This window comes from Globicephala melas, chromosome 10 (assembly GCF_963455315.2).
Source record: "Globicephala melas chromosome 10, mGloMel1.2, whole genome shotgun sequence".
Classification (NCBI taxonomy): Eukaryota; Metazoa; Chordata; class Mammalia; order Artiodactyla; family Delphinidae; genus Globicephala; species Globicephala melas.
This window is the reverse complement of record NC_083323.1, coordinates 92,745,744-92,767,298: the sequence shown is the minus strand read 5'-3', so window position 1 is coordinate 92,767,298 and position 21,555 is coordinate 92,745,744. Positions and strand designations below refer to the sequence as shown.

General features: G+C 40.4%; 1 protein-coding gene across 1 annotated transcript; it reads left to right on the top strand.

Moving 5' to 3' along the window:
- Positions 1 to 304: 304 nt before the first annotated feature.
- On the top strand, positions 305 to 20,863 carry DDX47 (DEAD-box helicase 47). Its single transcript, XM_030841272.3, has 12 exons — positions 305 to 407; positions 1,088 to 1,181; positions 11,402 to 11,590; positions 11,838 to 11,909; positions 12,128 to 12,246; positions 13,777 to 13,848; positions 13,974 to 14,090; positions 14,637 to 14,783; positions 15,334 to 15,471; positions 17,143 to 17,213; positions 17,791 to 17,920; positions 19,626 to 20,863. The coding sequence occupies exons 1-12, from the start codon at positions 321 to 323 to the stop codon at positions 19,755 to 19,757; spliced, it is 1,368 nt and encodes a 455-aa protein (XP_030697132.1). The 5' UTR covers positions 305 to 320; the 3' UTR covers positions 19,758 to 20,863.
- Positions 20,864 to 21,555: the final 692 nt, after the last annotated feature.

Below are 21,555 nucleotides of genomic sequence, written 5' to 3'. Positions count from 1 at the left end.
AATAGTACTGTAATATGAACATGTTCAAAACTCTATGGTTAGAAGAGGGAGGAGCACAGCGGTTGTGAAAGGTGGGGAAAACTTTCTAAAGGGACCTAAAGGGCAGATTAGAGGTCCTGGTCATCAGGCCCTTCTGCACTTGGCTCAGCTCCGCAACTCCAAACGCTTATACCCATACCTAATTTTTGTTTTTAACTGCTTTTCCGCGAAACCCCTCCAAGCCCGCAGGGGGCGCCCACAACACGCCACCCGGGAGAACGAGAACTACATTTCCCAGCATCCCGCGCGCCGCCGACCCACTTCCGGAGCCCGCGGACAGCATGGCGGCGTCCGAGGAGCGCGATTCACCGGCTGAGGTGCCCCAGATGGCGGTGGAGGAGGCGGAAACGAAAACATTTAAAGACCTGGTAAGTGTAGATGACGCCGGTTTCCCTTTTTCCTACTGGCGCCAGGCGCGGGCAGAGTCCGGTTGCCTTCGATACAGGCCGCTGGTGTGCAAAAAAACAGCCGGGGCCTAGCTCAGGTTTCCCCCAGGGTGTTCGAAGCTCGGGTTCCGGACGAGCTCCCTCGGCTTTGAGTTTGGGTAGTGGGAGGGCGGCCGGTGCCCGGGAGCCCCCATTTGCCCTTTTGAATTCCACCTCGGTGTGGCAGCGTTGTGTCTGTGCAGGGTGTTGTCCATGCGGCGAATCCGAATTTTGTGTATCTTGGGCTTTGGATTCAGATGAACCGGTATTGAATTCTGACCCAGTCACTGACTAGAGGCAAGTTATCTCGGTGCCTCACTTTCCACATCTGTAACTTGGGGATTATGATAAGTACCGCATAGAGCTATTTAGATTAAATGAAGTAACACAGGCAAAGAACTTGGCTTTGGCCCCGGCGAGTGGAGAGTGATTGGTAAGTCTTAAGTTCCTGTCCCAGTTCTCAGAGTTAAGGAGAAGACTGGGTAGACTCACAACAAAAACCTTTTGAATCAAAGCGTAGGGGACGCACATGTCGCCAGCAAGGCGGCCCTAACAGTCATTTAATTATGTGGGAGGTGAGTGTGTGTTTTCCTTTGCTAAACTGTGTTTTTCCGAATTCTAAGGGTGTGACAGATGTGTTGTGTGAAGCTTGTGACCAGTTGGGATGGACAAAGCCAACAAAGATCCAGATTGAAGCTATTCCTTTGGCCTTACAGGGTAGGTTGAAATTAAGTGTGTGGCCTGTTTCAGATTCAGTATGAAGTTACACATATTCAATTAAATACCACTTTTGAGAGCTATTGCTTTGCATACGTCAAGTGAAATAAAATATGGTCCCTAAAGATAAAAAGTTTGTGGCTTATTGCTTTTCTTTTTTTGCGGTACACGGGCCTCTCACCGCTGTGGCCTCTCCCGTTGCGGAGCACAGGCTCCGGACGCGCAGGCTCAGCGGCCATGGCTCACGGGCCCAGCCGCTCCGCGGCATGTGGGATCCTCCCGGACCGGGCACGAACCCGCGTCTCCCGCATCGGCAGGTGGACTGTCAACCACTGCGCCACCAGGGAAGCACGGCTTATTGGTTTTTGAAACAGTAATTCTCCAGTTTTACGGAGCTTACTTTCTACGAGGGGGTTTGTTGTCTTCTGTTTTCCTAGCCTTTTCTTTCTCAGTTTCCTTTGGCTCTTTTCCCTTTGCCTTGCGGTGTTAATTCTGTCTTTATCCTTTTTTCTCACTCTAAAATGTTACTGAGATTTCTCATCCAGTCCTGAAGCTTTAATACTGTCTGCATCAGTGAGTTTCAGCCAGTGCTCATTAGAATCACCTGTGGAACTTTTAAAACACTAGCGATTTCTGGGCTCCAACCTAGACCTTCTGAATTAGAATTTCCAGGCATGGGACCTAGGCATATATAGATAGTTCTGGGACTTCCCTGGTGGTCCAGTGGTTAAGAATCCGCCTGCCAATGCAGGGGACACGGGTTTGAGCCCTGGTCCGGGAAGATCCCACATGCCGGGGAGCAACTAAGCCCATGCACCACAACTACTTAGCCTGCACTCTAGAGCCCGTGAGCCACAACTACTGAAGCCTGCGTGCCTAGAGCCCGTGCTCCGCAGCAAGAGAAGCCACCACAATGAGAAGCCTGTGCACCGCAACAAAGAGTAGCCCCTGCTTGCCGCAACTAGAGAAAGCACGTACACAGCAATGAAGGCCCAGTGCAGCCAAACGTAAAAAAAAATAATAATAATAATTAATTTTAAAAAAACTTAATAGTTTATTCTAATGTGTCTTCTCCTGGGGGAGCACACATGAGCACTGGTCAGATGCTCATGGCTCCCATATCTATATTTCTGGCCCACACTTCTTTGCTGAGCTCCAAACAAGTATGTCCAACTGGTTTTTAGATACTTTTCTCTAAGCTTACTGCAGGAATCTCAAGTTCCCTATGTCCAAAACAGAGTCCTTATTTTTCTCACCAGAACTAATTTCCCTGTAGCCCTTATCTCAGTATATGGCTTTTGAGTTTCCCAAGCTAGAAACCTCTGTGTCAATCACATTTTCTTTTGTTACTTTCTTTTATTTTTTTATTTTCTTGAAGTATAGTTGATTTACAATGTTGTGTTAATTTCTCTTTCCTTTTTTTTTTGGAAGTCGCATGAAGAAAGAAAATGTATTCAATATATTTTTAACAATTTTGAGAATACGTGAACTTTACATTTATATTTGCAAAAATGTACATGGAAAATATGATGAGAATAAGTAACAGGTCAACAGTACTAACACCAGCAGAAACAATAAATTGCGTACATCACACCTATGAACTTTCTACATAAGAATGATTCCAAAGGTCTATAGAAACAAAATAACACTCACGAGAGAGGTTATTTTGTGAATAATCATATATGTGTTGATTCAAATAAATTAGAATTTCATGTTGTAATGCTTTGTAATGTTCCAGTTCTCATACAACTTGAGTTTATTATCCAATACTGCTTAGTCCTCTGGAGTCTCAGCAACAACATAGACTTTTACAGCTTGATGATTTTTCAGTCTCTAACCGGCCACGTAACATTTAACGTCAGGCCTAGTGTTACGGAAGCAGCTCTTGAAAAACCACCTAAAGAGGGCTTGAGATCCCCAGGCAGAGCCTGGTGTTTAAGGTTGAAAGGCAGTCTGTGATAAAGTAGCAAAGTGGAGCCTTTGATTTATTTCTTTATTTTAAATTAATTAATTAGCTAATCTGTTTATTCATTTATTTTGGTTGGGCATTGGGTTGTCTGCCTGACAGAGAGCATCCTTCCTCAGGAAATTCGACTCTTGCCCACTAAGGGAGAACAGAATAGTCGGGAAAGGCATGGATGACCTTTTTAATTTTTCTAATATGATACAGTATAACATATCTCCTCAGAGCTCTGATTACAAAGGAAAATTCCCCACTGCAGTCTGGTGTGCCATCCCATTATTCAGTTTTAGAAGCATAAAATGAGCCTCAAGGCAAGACATCAGAGAGCTCACTTAACACATATTCTCCAACGTAAAGACAAAAAAATAAATGGAAGAATGGAAGGAAGGAAGGGAGGGAGGAAGGAAGGTCTTATTGTTCCACATTGTTTTGGCTATTATCAGCTTTTGTTAGATGTTTCCTTCTTTCTCTCCAAGGTGTGTGAAACCTAGGAAGCTGTATGTGCCAGACATTTGTCAGGCAATGTGGTCCTAATTATATAGCTGTTATTTAAACAAAATTCCAATCACTGATGTTAACAGCAGGTTATCTGCCTATGGCCTAGAGATTTGGATCTATACTGTACTATCAACTTTTATTGCATATAAACGAAAATTTGAAATTCATAATTCTGTTATTTGAAATCCAATCACAGTTTACATATCTGTATCTATACATGTGATCTCATATAATCTTTATCGTATCAGTTTTACAGTAAACAATATGATCTTTCTCCCTCAAGCTTTATTGCCAACTTAATGGGAAATGCACTTATTTTGATGACCAAAATTGCCCCCCAAAATTGGATGCAAATTTGTCCAGTGGAGTATCATATTCTGACTCTGTAGTTGACTCAACTTAAGGATTTTGATGTATTTTATTCCTACTTACTTCAACTTGATGTGCTTGATAGCCCATTTTTATGCCAACTATCTGCAGGAAAACAAAAAGATTAGTAAAAATCATTAATCACGGCATTTTGTTGTTCATGTTCCAAACTGAGAGCAAAAGTTATGCAAATAGAGTATCTGTTCTATTTCTCTGAATATAATCAACAGTAACAATTTTAAATGCCTGTTTAAAGAATTGTAAGAAATAATTTCAGTAAGTTTTATCTATGACTTTTTTTTTAACATCTTTATTGGAGTATAATTGCTTTACATTGTTGTGTTAGTTGCTGCTGTATAACAAAGTGAATCAACTATACGTATACATATATCCCCATATCCCCTCCCTCTTGCGTCTTCCTCCCAACCTCCCTATCCCACCCCTCTAGGTGGTAACAAAGCAAGCATGGCCTGATCTCCCTGTGCTATGCAGCTGCTTCCCCCTTGCTATCTGTTTTACATTTGGTAGTGTATATATGTCAATGCCACTCTCTCACTTCATCTCAGCTTACCCTTCCCCCTCCCCGTGTCCTCAAGTCCATTCTGTACGTCTGCGTCTTTATTCCTGTCCTGTCCCTAGATTCTTCAGAACCGTTTTGTATTTTTTTTTAGATTAAATATATATGTGTTAGTATACGGTATTTGCTTTTCTCTTTCTGACTTCACTCTGTAGGACAGATTCTGGGTCCATCCACCTCACCACAAATAACTCAATTTTGTTTCTTTTTATGGCTGAGTAATACTCCATTGTATATATGTGCCACATCTTCTTTAGCCATTCATCTGTCAGTGGACACTTAGGTTACTTCCATGTCCTGGCTATTGTAAATAGTGCTTCAGTGAACATTGTGGTACATGACTCTTTTTGAATTATGGTTTTCTCAGGGTATATGCCCAGTAGTGGGATTGCTGGGTCATATGGTAGTTCTAATTTTAGGTTTTTAAGAAACCTCCGTACTGTTCTCCATAGTGGCTGTATCAATTTACATTCCCACCAACAGTGCAAGAGGGTTCCCTTTTCTCCACAGCCTCTCCAGCATTTATTTTTTGTAGACGTTTTGATGATGGCCATTCTGACCGGTGTGAGGTGATACCTCATTGTAGTTTTGATTTGCATTTCTCTAATGATTAGTGATGTTGAGCATCTTTTCATGTGTTTTGTTGGCAATCTGTATATCTTCTTTGGAGAAATGTCTGTTTAGGTCTTCTGCCCATTTTTGGATTGGGTTGTTTGTTCTTTTGATATTGAGCTGCATGAGCTGCTTGTATATTTTGGAGATTAATCCTTTGTCAATTGCTTCATTTGCAAATATTTTCTCCCATTCTGAGGGGTGTCTTTTCGTCTTGTTTATGGTTTCCTTTGCTGTGCAAAAGCTTTGAAGTTTCATTAGGTCCCATTTGTTTATTTTTGTTTTTATTTCCATTTCTCTAGGAGGTGGGTCAAAAAGGATCTTGCTGTCATAGAGTGTTCTGCCTATGTTTTCCTGTAGGAGTTTTATAATGTCTGGGCTTACATTTAGGTGTTTAATCCATTTTGAGTTTATTTTTGTATATGGTGTTAGGGAGTGTTCTAATTTCATTCTTTTACATGTAGCTGTCCAGTTTGCCCAGCACCACTTATTAAAGAGGCTGTCTTTTCTCCATTGTACATTCTTGCCTCTGTTATCAAAGATAAGGTAACCACAAGTACATGGGTTTATCTCTGGGCTTTCTACCCTTTTCCATTGATCTATACTTGTTTTTGTGCCAGTACCATACTGTCTTGATTACTGTAGCTTTGTGGTATAGTCTAAAGTCCGGGAGCCTGATTCCTCCAGGTCCGTTTTTCTTTCTCAAGATTGCTTTGGCTATTTGGGGTCTTCTGTGTTTCCATACAAATTGTGAATTTTTTGTCCTAGTTCTGTGAAAGGTGCCATTGGTAGTTTGATAGGGATTGCACTGAATCTGTAGATTGCTTTGGGTAATATAGTCATTTTCACAATGTTGATTCTTCCAATCCAAGAACATGGTATATCTCTCCATCTGTTTGTATCACCTTTAATTTCTTTCATCAGTGTCTTATAGTTTTCTGCATACAGGTCTTTTGTCTCCTTAGGTAGGTTTATTCCTAGGTATTTTATTCTTTTTGTTGCAGTAGTGAATGGGAGTGTTTCCTTAATTTCTCTTTCACATTTTTCATCATTAGTCTGTAGGAATGCAAGAGATTTCTATGCATTAATTTTGTATCCTGCTACTTTACCAAATTCATTGATTATCTCTAGTAGTTTTCTGTTAGCATCTTTAGGAATCTCTATGTATAGTATCGTGTCATCTGCAAACAGTGACAGTTTTACTTCTTCTTTTCTGATTTGGATTCCTTTTATTTCTTTTTCTTCTCTGATTGCTGTGGCTAAAACTCCCAAAACTATGTTGAATAAGAGTGGTGAGAGTGGGCAACCTTGTCTTGTTCCTGATCTTAGTGGAAATGGTTTCAGTTTTTCACCATTGAGAATGATTTTTGCTGTGGGTTTGTCATATATGGCCTTTATTAAAGGGTTAGGTCCCTCTATGCCTACTTTCTGGAGAGTTTTTATCATAAATGGGTGTTGAATTTTGTCAAAAGCTTTTTCTGCATCTATTGCGATTATCACATGGTTTTTATCCTTCATTTTGTTAATATGGTGTATCACATTGATTGATTTGCATATATTGAAGTATCCTTGCATTCCTGGAATAAACCCCACTTCATCATGGTGTATGATCCTTTTGATGTGTTGGCTGGATTCTGTTTGCTAGTATTTTGTTGACGATTTTTGCATCTATGTTTATCAGTGACATTGACCTGTAGTTTTCTTTTTTTGTAACATCTTTGTCTGGTTGTGGTATCAGGGTGATGGTGGCCTCATAGAATGAGTTTGGGAGTGTCCCTCCCTCTGCTATATTTTGGAAGAGTTTGAGAAGGATAGGTGTTAGCTCTTCTCTAAATGTTTGATAGAATTCACCTGTGAATCCATCTGGTCCTGGTCTTTTGTTTGTTGGAAGATTTTTAATCACAGTTTCAATTTCAGTGGTTATGATTGGCCTATTTATATTTTCTCTTTCTTCCTGGCTCAGTCTCAGAGTTGTGCTTTTCTAAGAATTTGTCCATTTCTTCCAGGTTTTCCATTTTATTGGCATATAGTTGCTTGTAGTAATCTGTCATGATCCTTTGCATTTCTGCAGTGTCAGTTGTTAGTCCTCCTTTTTCATTTCTAATTCTGTGGATTTGAGTCTTCTTCCTTTTTTTCTTGATGAGTCTGGCTAATGGTTTATCAATTTTGTTTATCTTCTCAAAAAACCAGCTTTTAGTTTTATTGATATTTACTATCATTTCCTTCATTTCTTTTTCATTTATTTCTGATCTGATCTTTATGATTTCTTTTCTTCTGCTAACTTAGGGTGTTTTTTTTTTTTTTGTTCTTCTCTCTCTAATTGCTCTAGGTGTAAGGTTAGGTTGTTTATTTGAGATTTTTCTTGTTTCTTGAGGTAGGATTGTATTGCTATAAACTTCCCTCTTAGAACTGCTTTTGCTGCATCCCATAGGTTTTGGTCCGTCATATTTTCATTGTCATTTGTTTCTAGGTATTTTTTTATTTCCTCTTTCATTTCTTCAGTGATCTCTTGGTTATTTAGTAGCATATTCTTTAGCCTCTATGTGTTTATATTTTTTACAGTTTTTTTCCTGTAATTGATACCTAGTCTCATAGCATTGTGGTCAGAAAAGATACTTGATACGATTTCAATTTTCTTAAATTTACGAAGGCTTCATTTGTGACTCAAGATATGATCTCTCCTGGAGGATGTTCCATGAGCACTTGAGAAGAAAGTGTATTCTGTTGATTTTGGGTGGAATGTCATATAAGTATCAATTAAGTCCCTCTTGTTTAGTGTATCATTGAAAGCTTGTGTTTCCTTATTTATTTTCATTTTGGTTGATCTGTCCATTGGTGAAAGTGGGGTGTTAAAGTCCCCTACTATTATTGTGTTGTTGTTGATTTCCCCTTTTATGGCTGTTAGCATTAGCCTTATGTATTGAGGTGCTCCTATGTTGGGTGCATAAATATTTATAATTGTTATATCTTCTTGGATTGATCTCTTGATCATTATGTAGTGTCCTTGTTTGTCTCTTGTAATAGTCTTTATTTTAGACTGTTTTGTCTGATATGAGAATTGCTACTCCAGCTTTCTTTTGATTTCCATTTGCATGGAATATGTTTTTCCATCCCCTCATTTTCAGTCTGTATGTGTCCCTAAGTCTGAAGTGGGTCTCTTGTAGACAGCATATATACGGGTCTTGTTTTGTATCCATTCAGCCAGTCTGTGTCTTTTGTTTGGAGCATTTAATCCATTTACATTTAAGGTAATTATCAGTATGTATGTTCCTATTACCATTTTCTTAATTGTTTTGGGTTTGTTATTGTAGTTCTTTTCCTTCTCTTGTGTTTCCTGCCTAGAGAAGTTCCTTTAGCGTTTGCTGTAAAGCTGGTTTCTTGGTGCTCAGTTCTCTTAACTTTTGCTTGAATATAAAGCTTTTGATTTCTCCATTGAATCTGAATGAGATCCTTGCTGGGTAGAGTAACGTTGGTTGTAGGTTTTTCCCTTTCATTACTTTAAATATGTCCTGCCACTCCCTTCTGGCTTGCAGAGTTTCTGCTGAAAGATCAGCTGTTAACCTTATGGGGATTCCCTTGTGTGTTATTTGTTGCTTTTCCCTTGCTGCTTTTAATATTTTTTCTTTGTATTTAATTTTTGATAGTTTGATTAATATGTGTCTTGGCATGTTTCTCCTTGGATTTATCCTGTATGGGACTCTCTCTGCTTCCTGGACTTGATTGACTATTTCCTTTCCTATGTTCAGGAAGTTTTCAACTATAATCTCTTCAGATATTTTCTCAGTCCCTTCCTTTTTCTGTTCTTCTACTGGGAACCCTATTATTTGAATGTTGGTGCGTTTAATATTGTTCCAGAGGTCTCTGAGTCTGTCCTCAATTCTTTTCATTCTTTATTCTGCTCTGCGGTAGTTATATCCACTATTTTATCTTCCAGGTCACTTATCGGTTCTTCTGCCTCAGTTATTCGGCTATTGATTCCTTCTAGAGAATTTTTAATTTCATTTATTGTGTTCATCATTGTTTGTTTTCTCTTTAGTTCTTCTACATCTTTGTTAAATGTTTCTTTTACTTTCTCCATTGTATTTCCAAGATTTGGGATCATTTTTACTGTCATTACTCTGAATTCTTTTTCAGGTAGACTGCCTATTTCCTCTTCATGTGTTTGGTCTGGTGGGTTTTTTTCTTGCTCCTTCATCTGCTATGTGTTTCTCTGTCTTCTCATTTTGCTTAGCTTACTGTGTTTGGGGTCTCCTTTTCGCAGGCTGTAGGTTCGTAGTTCCTGTTGTTTTTGGTGTCTAACCCCAGTGGGTGAGGTTGGTTCACTGCGTTGTGTAGGCTTCCTGGTGGAGGGGACTGGTGCCTGTGTTCTGGTGGATGAGGGTGGATCTTGTCTTTCTGGTGGGCAGGTCCGCATCCGGTGGTGTGTTTTGGGGTGTCTGTGAACTTATGATTTTAGGAAGCCTCTCTGCTAATGGGTGGGGTTGTGTTCCTGTCTTGCTAGTTGTTTGGCATAGAGTGTCCAGCACTGGAGCTTGCTGGTTGTTGAGTGGAGCTGCGTCTTAGCATTGAGACGGAGAGCTCGAGGAGAGCTCTCATCGATTGATATTATGTGGAGCTGGGAGGTCTCTGGTGTTCCAGTGTCCTGAACTCGGCTCTCCCACCTCAGAGGCTCAGGCCTGACACCCAGCCAGAGCACCAAGACCCTGTTAGGCACTTGGCTCAACTTGGTACGACGGATGCTTGCCAGTGAATTAAGGTGCGAAAAAGACATAAGGCATAAATACCAAAGGTGTTGCCTGCGGTGCCAGCTCTCTGGTTCCACGGACCTCTTTCTGTACTTTGTAATTCTCGCTTCGGCTGGCCTCCATTCAGGCCACCATCATAGCTCCCCTGGTACCCTAACTGAGCTCTGATTTTCCTGTGTGTTCCCCATTCTGCACTTTAGTTCATTTTAAGTTGTAGGGAAGAGAGTCATATTCAGGTTACCTCAGGGAAAGCGGGTTATTCTCTAGGTGAGGAAGCCTCAGCAGTCAACTGTGGAAGTCATTACTCGACAGGAAGGCTTCCCACTGGGTGCTGTCCTCGTGCTCAGCTACTTTGGGAGCTGCAGCACAGAGGCGGTGGTCTTGGCTTCGAAATTGATTGCCAGGTCTTCTCAGTTATGGCTTGATTGGTGACAGCAAACCATGGGGATCCATTCTTAAGGTATTACTGCTGGCATTCTTCCCTCAGAAGGAGCAGTGTAAGTGGCTTTACTGTTAAGCTGCTTGGGTCCTTCTTATGCCGTCAGGCCTGGGGTTTATCTTCTTAATGAATAACATTGGTCATGATATTCCCTGCTTAAAATCCTTCAGTTCCTCTCTCGTATAGGAAGATGTCAAAACTCCTTAGTATGGCTGTGGGTTTCCTTATTCTTCTCCCTTTCCCCCTTGACTTCTGTGTTCTGGCCACGTTGTACTTCTCCCTCTCTGAACTCATGCTGTGTTCTTTTTTTAAAATTAATTTATTTAATTTATTTATTTTTGGCTGCATTGGGTCTTCGTTGCTGTGCGTGGGCTTTCTCTAGTTGTGGAGAGCGGGGGCTACTCTTCGTTGCAGTGCACAGGCTTCATATTGCAGTTTCTTCTCTTGTTGCGGAGCTTGGGCTCTAGAGCGCGGGCTCAGTAGTTGTGGCACACAGGCTCTAGAGCGCAAGCTCAGTAGTTGTGGTGCACGGGCTTAGTTGCTCTATGGCATTTGGGATCTTCCCGGACCAGGGCTCGAACCTGTGTCCCCTGCATTGGCAGGCGGATTCTTAACCACTGCGCCACCAGGGAACTCCCATGCTGTGTTCTTTAAAGCATCTTTCCTCATAAGGGACTGCCCTTCCTTTCCTTCTTTGCTTACTTACAGATTTAATTTACTCATCACCTCTGTTAACCTTTCCTGGCTCTTCCTGGCAGTAGGTTGCTCATTCCGTTTTGTTCTCACTGTATCCTGTAGGGACCTATCATATTAGAACATATTTGTGTATTTCACCCCTGGATTTTGAGCTAATTTAAGACAGAGACCGTGTCTTCTGTCTCATCAACTCCCCCTCCCCTGAATTCATCAAATATTTATTCATGGTCTACTTTGTGCCAGCATTGGGTCCTTGTGGAATAATGTGGAAATGGTGCAGAGATCATTTCTTTGCTATTAGGTGTTTTCTTTGTCTTCTAGGTCGTGATATTATTGGGCTGGCGGAAACCGGCTCTGGGAAGACAGGGGCCTTTGCTCTGCCCATTCTGAATGTGCTGCTGGAGACGCCCCAGCGTTTGTTTGCCTTAGTTCTCACCCCCACTCGGGAGCTAGCCTTTCAGATCTCAGAGCAATTTGAAGCCCTGGGGTCTTCTATTGGGGTGCAATGTGGTAAGTGTCCAGAGGAAAGGAATCTTCAGAATTTCTTCACAGGTTGAGAATGAGTGTGAAAGGAGAATGGAAGGAAGTGTCGTTAACATAAGTTCATTGACCTAAAGGGCTGATTTGGTATTTTAGCTTCGGGGAAAGTTGTAATTGTAAGGGAAGAAAAATGAAAGTAGAAATGTGTCATTGGCTTTACAGTGAACTATGGAAAAAAATTAAGGATCTCTTTTCAATATTCTTTTTCTTTCTGTAGCTGTGATTGTAGGTGGAATTGATTCAATGTCTCAATCTCTGGCCCTGGCCAAAAAGCCACATATAGTAATAGGTGAGTAATGACAACGGTAGAAGACACTGGTGATGATGAATTGGAGAAAATCTACTGATATTGGGTGCAACTTCTTTGTGCAGAAAGAGTTCAAAGAATGGATTTAATTTTTTGTTTAATTTTTTTTAATTTCTGAAATTCTGGTTGGGAGGGGGTGGTCACTTTCTTTCTGTCCTTTTTCTTAAACATTGCCCTCTCTCCTCAACTTTTCTTGTTAGCAACTCCTGGTCGACTAATTGACCACTTGGAAAATACAAAAGGTTTCAACTTAAGAGCTCTCAAGTACTTGGTCATGGATGAAGCAGACCGAATATTGAATATGGATTTTGAGACAGAGGTGAGCTCAACATCTTTCCTCTTCCTAGAGCATCTCAAAATCTGTTCAAAATCTGGTTCATTGCATACCTGCTTTTGTGGAGCACTTAACCATTGTTGGTTAATTTAACATCTCTGCTGCTTTTTTCATTCTTGATGCTCTTTACACTGTCTGCCTCAGCATCCTCTTTATTTATTTTTTCTTTTTTATTGAAGGATAGTTGATTTATATTATTATATTATTTTTAGGTGCAACATAGTGATTCAGTATTTCTGTAGATTATACTCCATTTAAAATTATTACAAAATGATGGCTATATTTCCCTGTGCTGTACAATACATCCTTGTTGCTTTTAAATTAAATTTAATATAATTAATTTTTTACTGAAGTATAGTTAATTTACAATGTTGTGTTTCTGGTGTACAGCAAAGTGATTCAGTTATACATACATATATAAATATGTGTATATATATATACATATATATGTGTGTGTATGTGTGTATATACATATACCTACACAAACTCCTAATTTTCCTTCCCTCTTTTCCCCTTTAGTAACCATAAGTTTGTTTTCTATGTCTGTGAATGTGTTTCTGTTTTGTAAATAAGTTCATTTGTATCATATTTTAGATTCCACATATAAGTGGTATTATGTGATATTTGTCTTTGTCTGACTTCATTTAGTATGATAATCTCTAGGTCCATCCATGTGGCTGCAAATGGCATCATTTCATTCTTTACTATGGCTGAGTAGTATTCCATTCTGTATATGTACCACATCTTCTTTATCCATTCATCTGTTGATGGACATTTAGGTTGCTTCCATCTCTTGGGTATTGTAAATAGTCTCAGCATCCTCTTTCAAATATAGTCTGACTTGGGGGGTGAGGGATAAATTAGGAATATGGGATTAACATACACACACTACTATATATAAAATAGGTAAACAGCAAGGACCTACTGTATAGCACAGGGAGCTACATTCAATATCTTGTAATAACCTATAATGGAAAAGGATCTGAAAAGTGTAAATATGTATGTATGTGTAACTGAATCTCTTTGCTGTACACCTGAAACACTGTAAATCAACTATACTTCAATTAAAAAAGACAGTTGGGCAAAAAACATGTATATATATATACATACATACATACATATAGACTGACTTTGTTTTCAGAGATGAGAAATACCAAAAACAGATTTTCTTTTTCCATTTCATTTGATTTCAACCTCTTCCATCTTTTCTTTGATGACCCATTCATCATAGCTTATTTAGTTGATTAATGCTTATTCTTTACTTTTCTCTTAGATTAGCTCTACTCTGCTGATTTAAACTGTGCTTTTCTCTGACTGGCATTATTTTTTGGTAGCATCTGGTATGGTATCAAATAGTAAATATTCAGTCAGTTTTAGCTGAACTGAATCAAAGTTTTGAGTCCCCAAATCCCCACAGTGATGTATTTAGTTTGTTACCCCTCATCTTCACAAGCAGCATTTGCAGGTGCCCAGTCTAAATGTTATGTTGGTACCGTTGCTCTTTCTGCCTTTTAGGTTGACAAGATCCTGAAAGTGATTCCCCGAGATCGGAAGACATTTCTCTTCTCTGCTACGATGACCAAGAAGGTGAACTTTTCTAGGATTTCTCTTTTCTTCTTTATAAGAATCGATAAGTAGAAACAGTCACAGTGACAATAATAAAAATAGAGTATTTAGGAATCAGTGTACTACTCTAGGTTTTCTTTCTTCAGGTGCAAAAACTTCAGCGAGCAGCGCTGAAGAATCCTGTGAAATGTGCCGTTTCCTCTAAATACCAGACGGTTGAAAAGTTACAGCAATATTATCTTTTTATTCCTTCTAAGTTCAAGGTAAAGTGTTTGCTTTGATCATTTCTGCCTCTCTCTCTTCACCAAGACATCTGAAAATGTGTCAACTCTTGATTAGCTAAGAGCTGTGCTACAGATGGAGTCCTTTCTGTTTGTTTTAGAGCTCATGCCGTGCTTTATTTTATCACTGATAAAGTCAAACATTCCGGGAATTCACAACATATTAAACCACAGTAATGAAGTCATGACACAATCCCTTCCTAACCCCATCCTTGAGGTAGTTTTTCTTTTGCCTGCTTATTATGTGGCTTTTTTATGGACAAAGGACCTAGTTTTGTGCTTTGATGTCAGGGCTTTGTGTGCTTGCTGAGTACAGATCTCCTTGTGCTCGGCTTCAGGCTGTGTGCGAAACTCATGGTTCACAGAGATGATAATGATAATGCCAGTTAAGGAGTGCAAAGCTGGCGGCTGGGGGTCTGGATAACTGAGAAGCAGCTATGGGCTTAGTCTTTTACATAATTTGTATGCCCAGGACGCCAACCTTCTTCCAGGTTCAGTTACATATATTATTTTGGCTTTGTGACTTAGGATACCTACCTGGTTTATATTCTAAATGAATTGGCTGGAAACTCCTTTATGATATTCTGCACCACCTGTAACAATACTCAGAGGACAGCTTTGCTACTCCGAAATCTTGGATTCACTGCCATTCCCCTCCATGGACAGATGAGTCAGGTAACTATTCTTTGGAATCATTAGTGGTGAACTGGGGGCATGAGAAAGCTAAATCTTGTAGCAGGAGATTTCTGCAATAGCAACACATGACATTAATGCATCTTCCCATAGTTGTCCTGATTTTATGGGCATTAAAGTGTTGCTTTGGATGCTACTTCCTCCTTTCAGGATAGCAAGAGGCTCAAATTAAAATATTCCACAGGTAGTTGTCTGGGATGGAAGCTACTGAGTTGATTTATTCAGCCCTCATGGTAATAGTGACTCTCTCGTCTCTAAAGACTTTCAGTAGATTATTTCTCAGTTATCCTTCTGTCATGTTTAACAAACTCTGTTTCATGTTAGTATTTTCTAGCTTTAGTCTTAAATATCTTTTTATTGCTTCCATGTTTCCTTTTGACCTGTGAAGCCTAGTTCAGACTAAGGGGGAAACATCCTTTTAAAAATTTCTCTCTTGGTTCTTGTATTTATTTAGTATGTCTAGTTTGTGTGTCTTGGATTCCAAGTTTTTCAAGATTAAAATTCTTTCCATTTCTTCTTTTCATCGTCTCAGAGCAAGCGCCTAGGATCCCTTAATAAATTTAAGGCAAAAGCTCGTTCCATTCTTTTAGCAACTGATGTTGCAAGCCGTGGTTTGGACATACCTCATGTGGATGTAGTTGTTAACTTTGACATTCCTACCCATTCCAAGGTGAGTCCTGTTGCTGACCTGACTTTCTAGCCCCAAAGTGCTTTTCTTTTCTCTTTTCTTTTCCCCTTCTCTTCCCTTTCTTTCCTTTCCTGTCCTTTCTTTCACTTCCTCCTTTCCTCCCTCCCTCCGTCCCTCCCTCCCTCCTTTCCTCTTTCTCTCTCTCTCCCCCACCTCCTTCTTCCTCCTTTTCTTTTCTTTTTTTTAAAATTGAGATGTAATTGACATATTAGTTTCAGGTGTAAAATGTAATGATTTAATATTCGTATATATTGCAGATTGGTCATAGTAAGTCTAGTTAACATCTGTCACCATTCATAATTACGCATGTCTTTCCTTATGATGAGCATTTTCCCTTAGCATTTTCCCTTAGCAACTTTTAAATATGCAGTACAGTATTATTACCTCTAGTCAGCATGTTGTACATTACATCCCCATGACTTATTTATTTTATAACTGAAATTTGTACCTTTTGCCCCCTTCACCCATTTCACACACACCCATCCCTGCCTCTGGCAACCACCAAATCTGTTCTCTGTATCTGTGAGCTCAGTTTTTTTTGTTTTTGTTTTAGATTCCACATATAAGTGAGATCTCAGTATTTGTCTCTGTCTAACTTATTTCACTTAGCTGAATACCCTCAAGGTCTATCCATGTTGTCACAAATAGAAAGATGTCATTCTTTTTTTATGGCCGAATACTATTCCATCGTATCCAAAGTGTATTTCTTAATGGAATGTTTTCTGTCTTTCCTTAGTTACAGTGTTGGAGTTTTTTTGGTGTGTGTGTGTCCTTGATTAGTTAAGTGTCAAAAATAGGGAAAGCTCTAGATCTTTTCATTCTCCTCATCTTGCACATGCCTGTGGATGTGATATTAATGAATGTGAATGAAGAAGCCCAGGAGAGGGGTTAGAGGCTCACCGTCGGAGGCGCAGACGCACCGCGTGCTCACCTCTGTTGGTCTATCTGATGAGAAATGGCAGCCTGTGGTCCTCAGTGTATCCCAGGGTTTCTCAGCCTCGGCACTGTTAACATCTTGGTCTGGGAATTCTTCCTTGCGGGGCTGTCCTTTGTATTGTAGGATGCTTAGCAGAATTCCTGGCTTCTACTCACAGGTGACATTGTGACAACCAGATATATTTCCAGACATTTCCAAATGCCTGCTGGGGAGGATGAAACTGACCCCAGTTGTGAACAACTAGTGTGTCTTGACTTCGTATTAAACTGCTGTAGACAGGGTCCTGTCTCACGATTTTCACAGTAACTCTGTGTGAGTTTGGCCATGTATTTGTGTTCCTGTTTTATAGATACAAACCAGGATTTAGAGAAGTTCTGGACTTGTAGACAGTTGTGTTGCTGGTCGGTGGGAAAAGCAGATCTGTGACCCAGGTCTGCCTCTAGATCTAGTGCCATTTTCCTCTGCCTGTGCTATGTCCATGGAGATTTGCTTTGTAGATTTGTCTTTATATAAAAGAAAGGAAAAAGGGGGTCAGTTTTGTGCTGTGAGGAGAATAAGAAAAGTGAAGTAGATTTATCTCTGTAACAGATTGCCAGTTCATCTCTCCACATTCCAACACAAATCTGTTTTCTTTCAAAGGTTTGCAGGAAGAATTTACATACAGTTTTAAATTTATCTTCCAGCTAACTCAAAGTTACTTACCGTTTTCGTTTCAGGATTACATCCATCGAGTAGGTCGAACAGCTCGAGCAGGGCGCTCTGGAAAGTCTATTACTTTTGTCACACAGTAAGTGACCCGACTTTGGGGCAGAGCAATGTAGAGAAAAGAGCAGAACTGTGGGGCAGACAGACTTGCAACCTGACTTCACGACTTACTGTAACAGTCACTTAACCTCCCTCATCCCGCCTTCACTGTTTGTAAAATAGAAATAATAATACCAATCTAGCAGGGTTTTAATGAAGACTGGAGATGTATATGTAAGGAGCATATACTATACTACATATGTGTAGTATAGTACTTGGCATATAGAAGCACACACACAAAAAACCCTGTTATTTCTTTTAAATGCTGGAGCCAGAGAACAGTGACCATTCCCTCAACTCACAGTATTACAATAACTATTTCTGATTTTGTTTTCTAGGGAACAAATTGTTATGTACCCAGGGCTTTTCTGGGAGTAAGGGGTATGTTGGGTGGTTTTCTGCTGGGCTGTGCACAGAAGATTGCAATTAGTTAGTATTCTGAAAAGGAATAATAGGTTCGATATTGTTGAAAACTGTGGCCCCTGTTGCGTCATAGTTTTGGAATGGACAGACACGTGCATTGTCAGCCAGCCAGAGCCATGTCAATTTTCCTTTTTCAGATACGACGTGGAACTCTTCCAGCGCATAGAACACTTAATTGGGAAGAAATTGCCTGTCTTTCCAACCCAGGATGACGAGGTTATGATGCTGACAGAACGTGTGTCTGAGGCCCAAAGATTTGCCCGAATGGTATGCAATGCATTTTCTCACCAGCAAATGAAATTAACTTACATGCAAGACACTTTATTGTGTTAACCCTCAACTTGGAATATTTGATTCCAAATTTAAGATGAGCATACTAAAGTGCAGATGTAGGTAATTTGCTTTCGACTGTACAACTAAATGGTTGAATCAGGGTTTGGACTCAGTCTGACCACAGTGACCACGTTCCCAGCCACTGTTCATGTTTCACATGAGGCACGAAAAAAACCTTTGGACTTGAGATCAGATCAGGAGGTGCAGCTGTGAACTGTGAGCTTGGACAAGGTGTCTAACCTCTCAGAGTCAGTTCCTCATTTGTAGATTGGGAATAATAGTTACCTTGAATACAGGGTATTTATGAGCGTTGATCAAGCTGATGTAAACAGCGTAGTTACTGATAGTAGCGGTGGCGGTAGGAGTGGCGATGAGAAGGTTCTAAAGGAGCCCCTTCCAAGTGCCGTCTGCTCTCTGGGGTGCTGGTCTGAGGGGTGAAGAAACTTCGCCCGTGGGGTGCTTTCTGAGTAGCTGAGGTGTGGACTTGTTTTTGTTTTTCTCCCCACATGGAATTCTTTGTTTGGTATCTTTGTTTATAAAAATATTGCATGTGCGTTGGGAAACATTTTTAGAAAATACACAAAGGATTAAAATAGTAAGTGAAACACGTAAGCCACCCCCCGCAGAAAACCTGATAACAGTTGGCTATTTTTCTTTCCTTAGCCATAATTAGACTTTATCTAATTGTATATGACTTTATCTAAATGTATATCATTTTCCTATTTGAACTAGCAGAGATTCATGCGATCACTTCTTTTTTTTTTTTTCACATTTTAAACTTTATTCAAAAAATGTCATCTAGGCTGTGTCTTAGCCCTGAATCGATTCAGTTACCAAACTTTCCTAAACACCAGTGGCAGGAGTAATCTCTTGGAGTTGTTGCAGGGTCCTTAACTGCCTTCTGACTCGTCAAGGGAAACCAAATTGGGTCTTCTAGACTTTGCATTAGGTATATTTTATTACTTTCCAATGTTTTGAAAATTGGTAATCTGAGGGGAGAGAATTAAGTTTTTTAAAAATAGCACTGCTTGCAAGTTTAGAAACTGATATCTTAGATGCTAGCATCTTAGAATTCTCATGGGATCATTTCTTAATGGCTACAGAGAATTCTGTCATGAATATATAACGTGATTTACATTGATGTGTGTTTATGCTTTTCCCGGTTTTTTGTATTTTAACTGGAACTCTGTTGAACATCCTGATATGTACAGCTTTGCACACTTGTCTTGTTTCCTTAGAATAAATTCCTAGAAGTAGAATCAATTGTTGGGTGGAGGAGAATACACAGTTAAAATTCGAATTCATACATAATGTCAAACTGCCCCCCTAGAAAAGCTAAAGCACTTTTACACGATGAGCGACAGTGTATGTGACTGTCCGCACACCTGACCAGGTCTAGGTATTACCATTCTCTTAAATCTTTGCCAGAATAATAATAATAGCTTATTGTTTTAATCTTCCTGTCTTTGATTACTAATAAGATTAACATTTTTGTATCTTGGGATTTTGGTCTTATTCCTTTGCTAATGTGAGGTGTTAGGGAGTTACTTAGTGTTTGATTTTAAGGAGCAGAGACTAGGATGTGTCACTCTCAGTGACAGCCATTCATTTTCAATCCCATCCTTTCCGTTTCTTGCAGGAGTTAAGGGAGCATGGAGAGAAGAAGAAGCGCTCGTGGGAGGCTGCTGGGGATGGTGACGATAGGGAGGGCGCAATCGGTGTCAGGAACAAGGTGGCTGGAGGAAAAATGAAGAAACGGAAAGGCCATTAATCTCTTTTATAAAGACTTGACTTCTGCTTTCTGTTCTGTAAAGAGGATTGAAGGAGAGAATGGGACCTCTCCCTCCAGAGTGCTGCAGGCCGAAATCCATCAGAATTGTGTCAGAATCTGCCCAGCTCACTCAGTGCTCATCCCCCTTTCCGTGTGTTAGAACATCGTTGCCTGCAGAATATTTTTGAAGTGCTGATGTCAAGACTCGGACTGTTCTTCAGCTTTGGTTCCTTGCTCCTGACACTAGTAAGATATGTTCTCCTATCCCTTCATACAGACCTGTGCTTTTTTCAGCTGCAAGTCAAGGACTGGGCTAATGAAGCCCTTGACCTGTGATTGTAAAGGAAAGGAGCTTCTAGATCTAAAAACAGTGATACTTCCGCAGTCTCAGCTTGTGTTTCGTGAGACCAAATGGGAAATAATAAATTTAAATATTATTAAAAAAAAATTCAAACTCCTTGAGGACCTTTTTGGGTTACAGACTTTATAGATTTAGTAAGATCTTCCTAATAGGTAAGAAACTGACAGTGGTGATTCCATGGCAGATTCATTGGTTGTCCTTAATTTGAGGTAAACATTATTTATGACTTTAAAAAAATCAACAAAGAAACAAGAGGATGGATGGCTTTGAAAGGGAAGTCCTGCTTGAAAGGAGGTTGTGTTTTTCTTGGGGATGGAGCAGAGTCTCTTAGATCCCTGAATAGATTCACATCCCTGGCTCCTTGGAATAAAATCTCTGTGGGGGGCTTCCCTGGTGGTACAGTGGTTAAGAATCCGCCTGCCAATGCAGGGGTTATGGGTTCGAGCCCTGGTCCAGGAAGATCCCACGTGCCGCGGAGCAACTAAGCCCGTGCACCACAACTACTGAGCCTGTGCTCTAGAGCCCGCGAGCCACAACTACTGAGCCCACGTGCCACAACCACTGAAGCCCACGTGCCTAGAGCCCATGCTCTGCAACAAGAAAAGCCACTGCAATGAGAAAGAAGCCCACGCACTGCAACAAAGAGTAGCCCCCGCTTGCCGCAACTAGAGAAAGCCTGTGCGCAGCAACGAAGACCCAACACAGCCAAAAATAAATAAATTAAAAAAATATATTCTCTGTGGGAGTCAAGTGTGGATGTTGATTGCAGGAAGATCTTTATAAAAATAGGGGGTGGGGTGCCTACCTCTGGGGGGCTAATTCTCCATTTGTTTCCTGATGGGACTCTCCAGAGTGGGTTAGCTAACAGCAGCTCTCTCTCCCTCTGGGCTGGTGGGTAAAAGCCAGTGGATGGGTGCTGTTTCAGCTCAGTGGAAGACTTCAGAAGCAAGCTGAATTTGAATCGGGTTATGGGTGGTGGGTAAGAAGGGATTGGAATTATCCTGAAGGAGTCTGAACTTTCTAAATGGGCAGGATCTCTAACTTAGGATCTGTGGACCCCTGAGGTATATGCATATTTCTGGGGAGACTAAAAAGGTTAAAAACCTCTTCTAAAGCTTATCTGTTGTTTCTGAAGTATATACGTATTATGCTTTGCTAGGATGGGAAGATAGGACTCTAAGGGGAGAAAGGTGGATGATGTGTCTTCAGGCATATTAGTAGGCCCAGACCATAAACTAGAGTCCCAAGCAGAACAGGTAAAATGCCATTGTGAAGGGCAGGAGGCACAGAAATAAACGAATGCGATCTAGTAGTAAAGGAGGGCAAAGCTGCTGGTTTGTATCACTAATCTGAACTGTTCTCATGCTCCCTGTCTGCAAAGGCAAGATTGCAGAAGTCTTGAGGCTGAAACCCTAATCGAGGTGTCTGTGAGTTTCC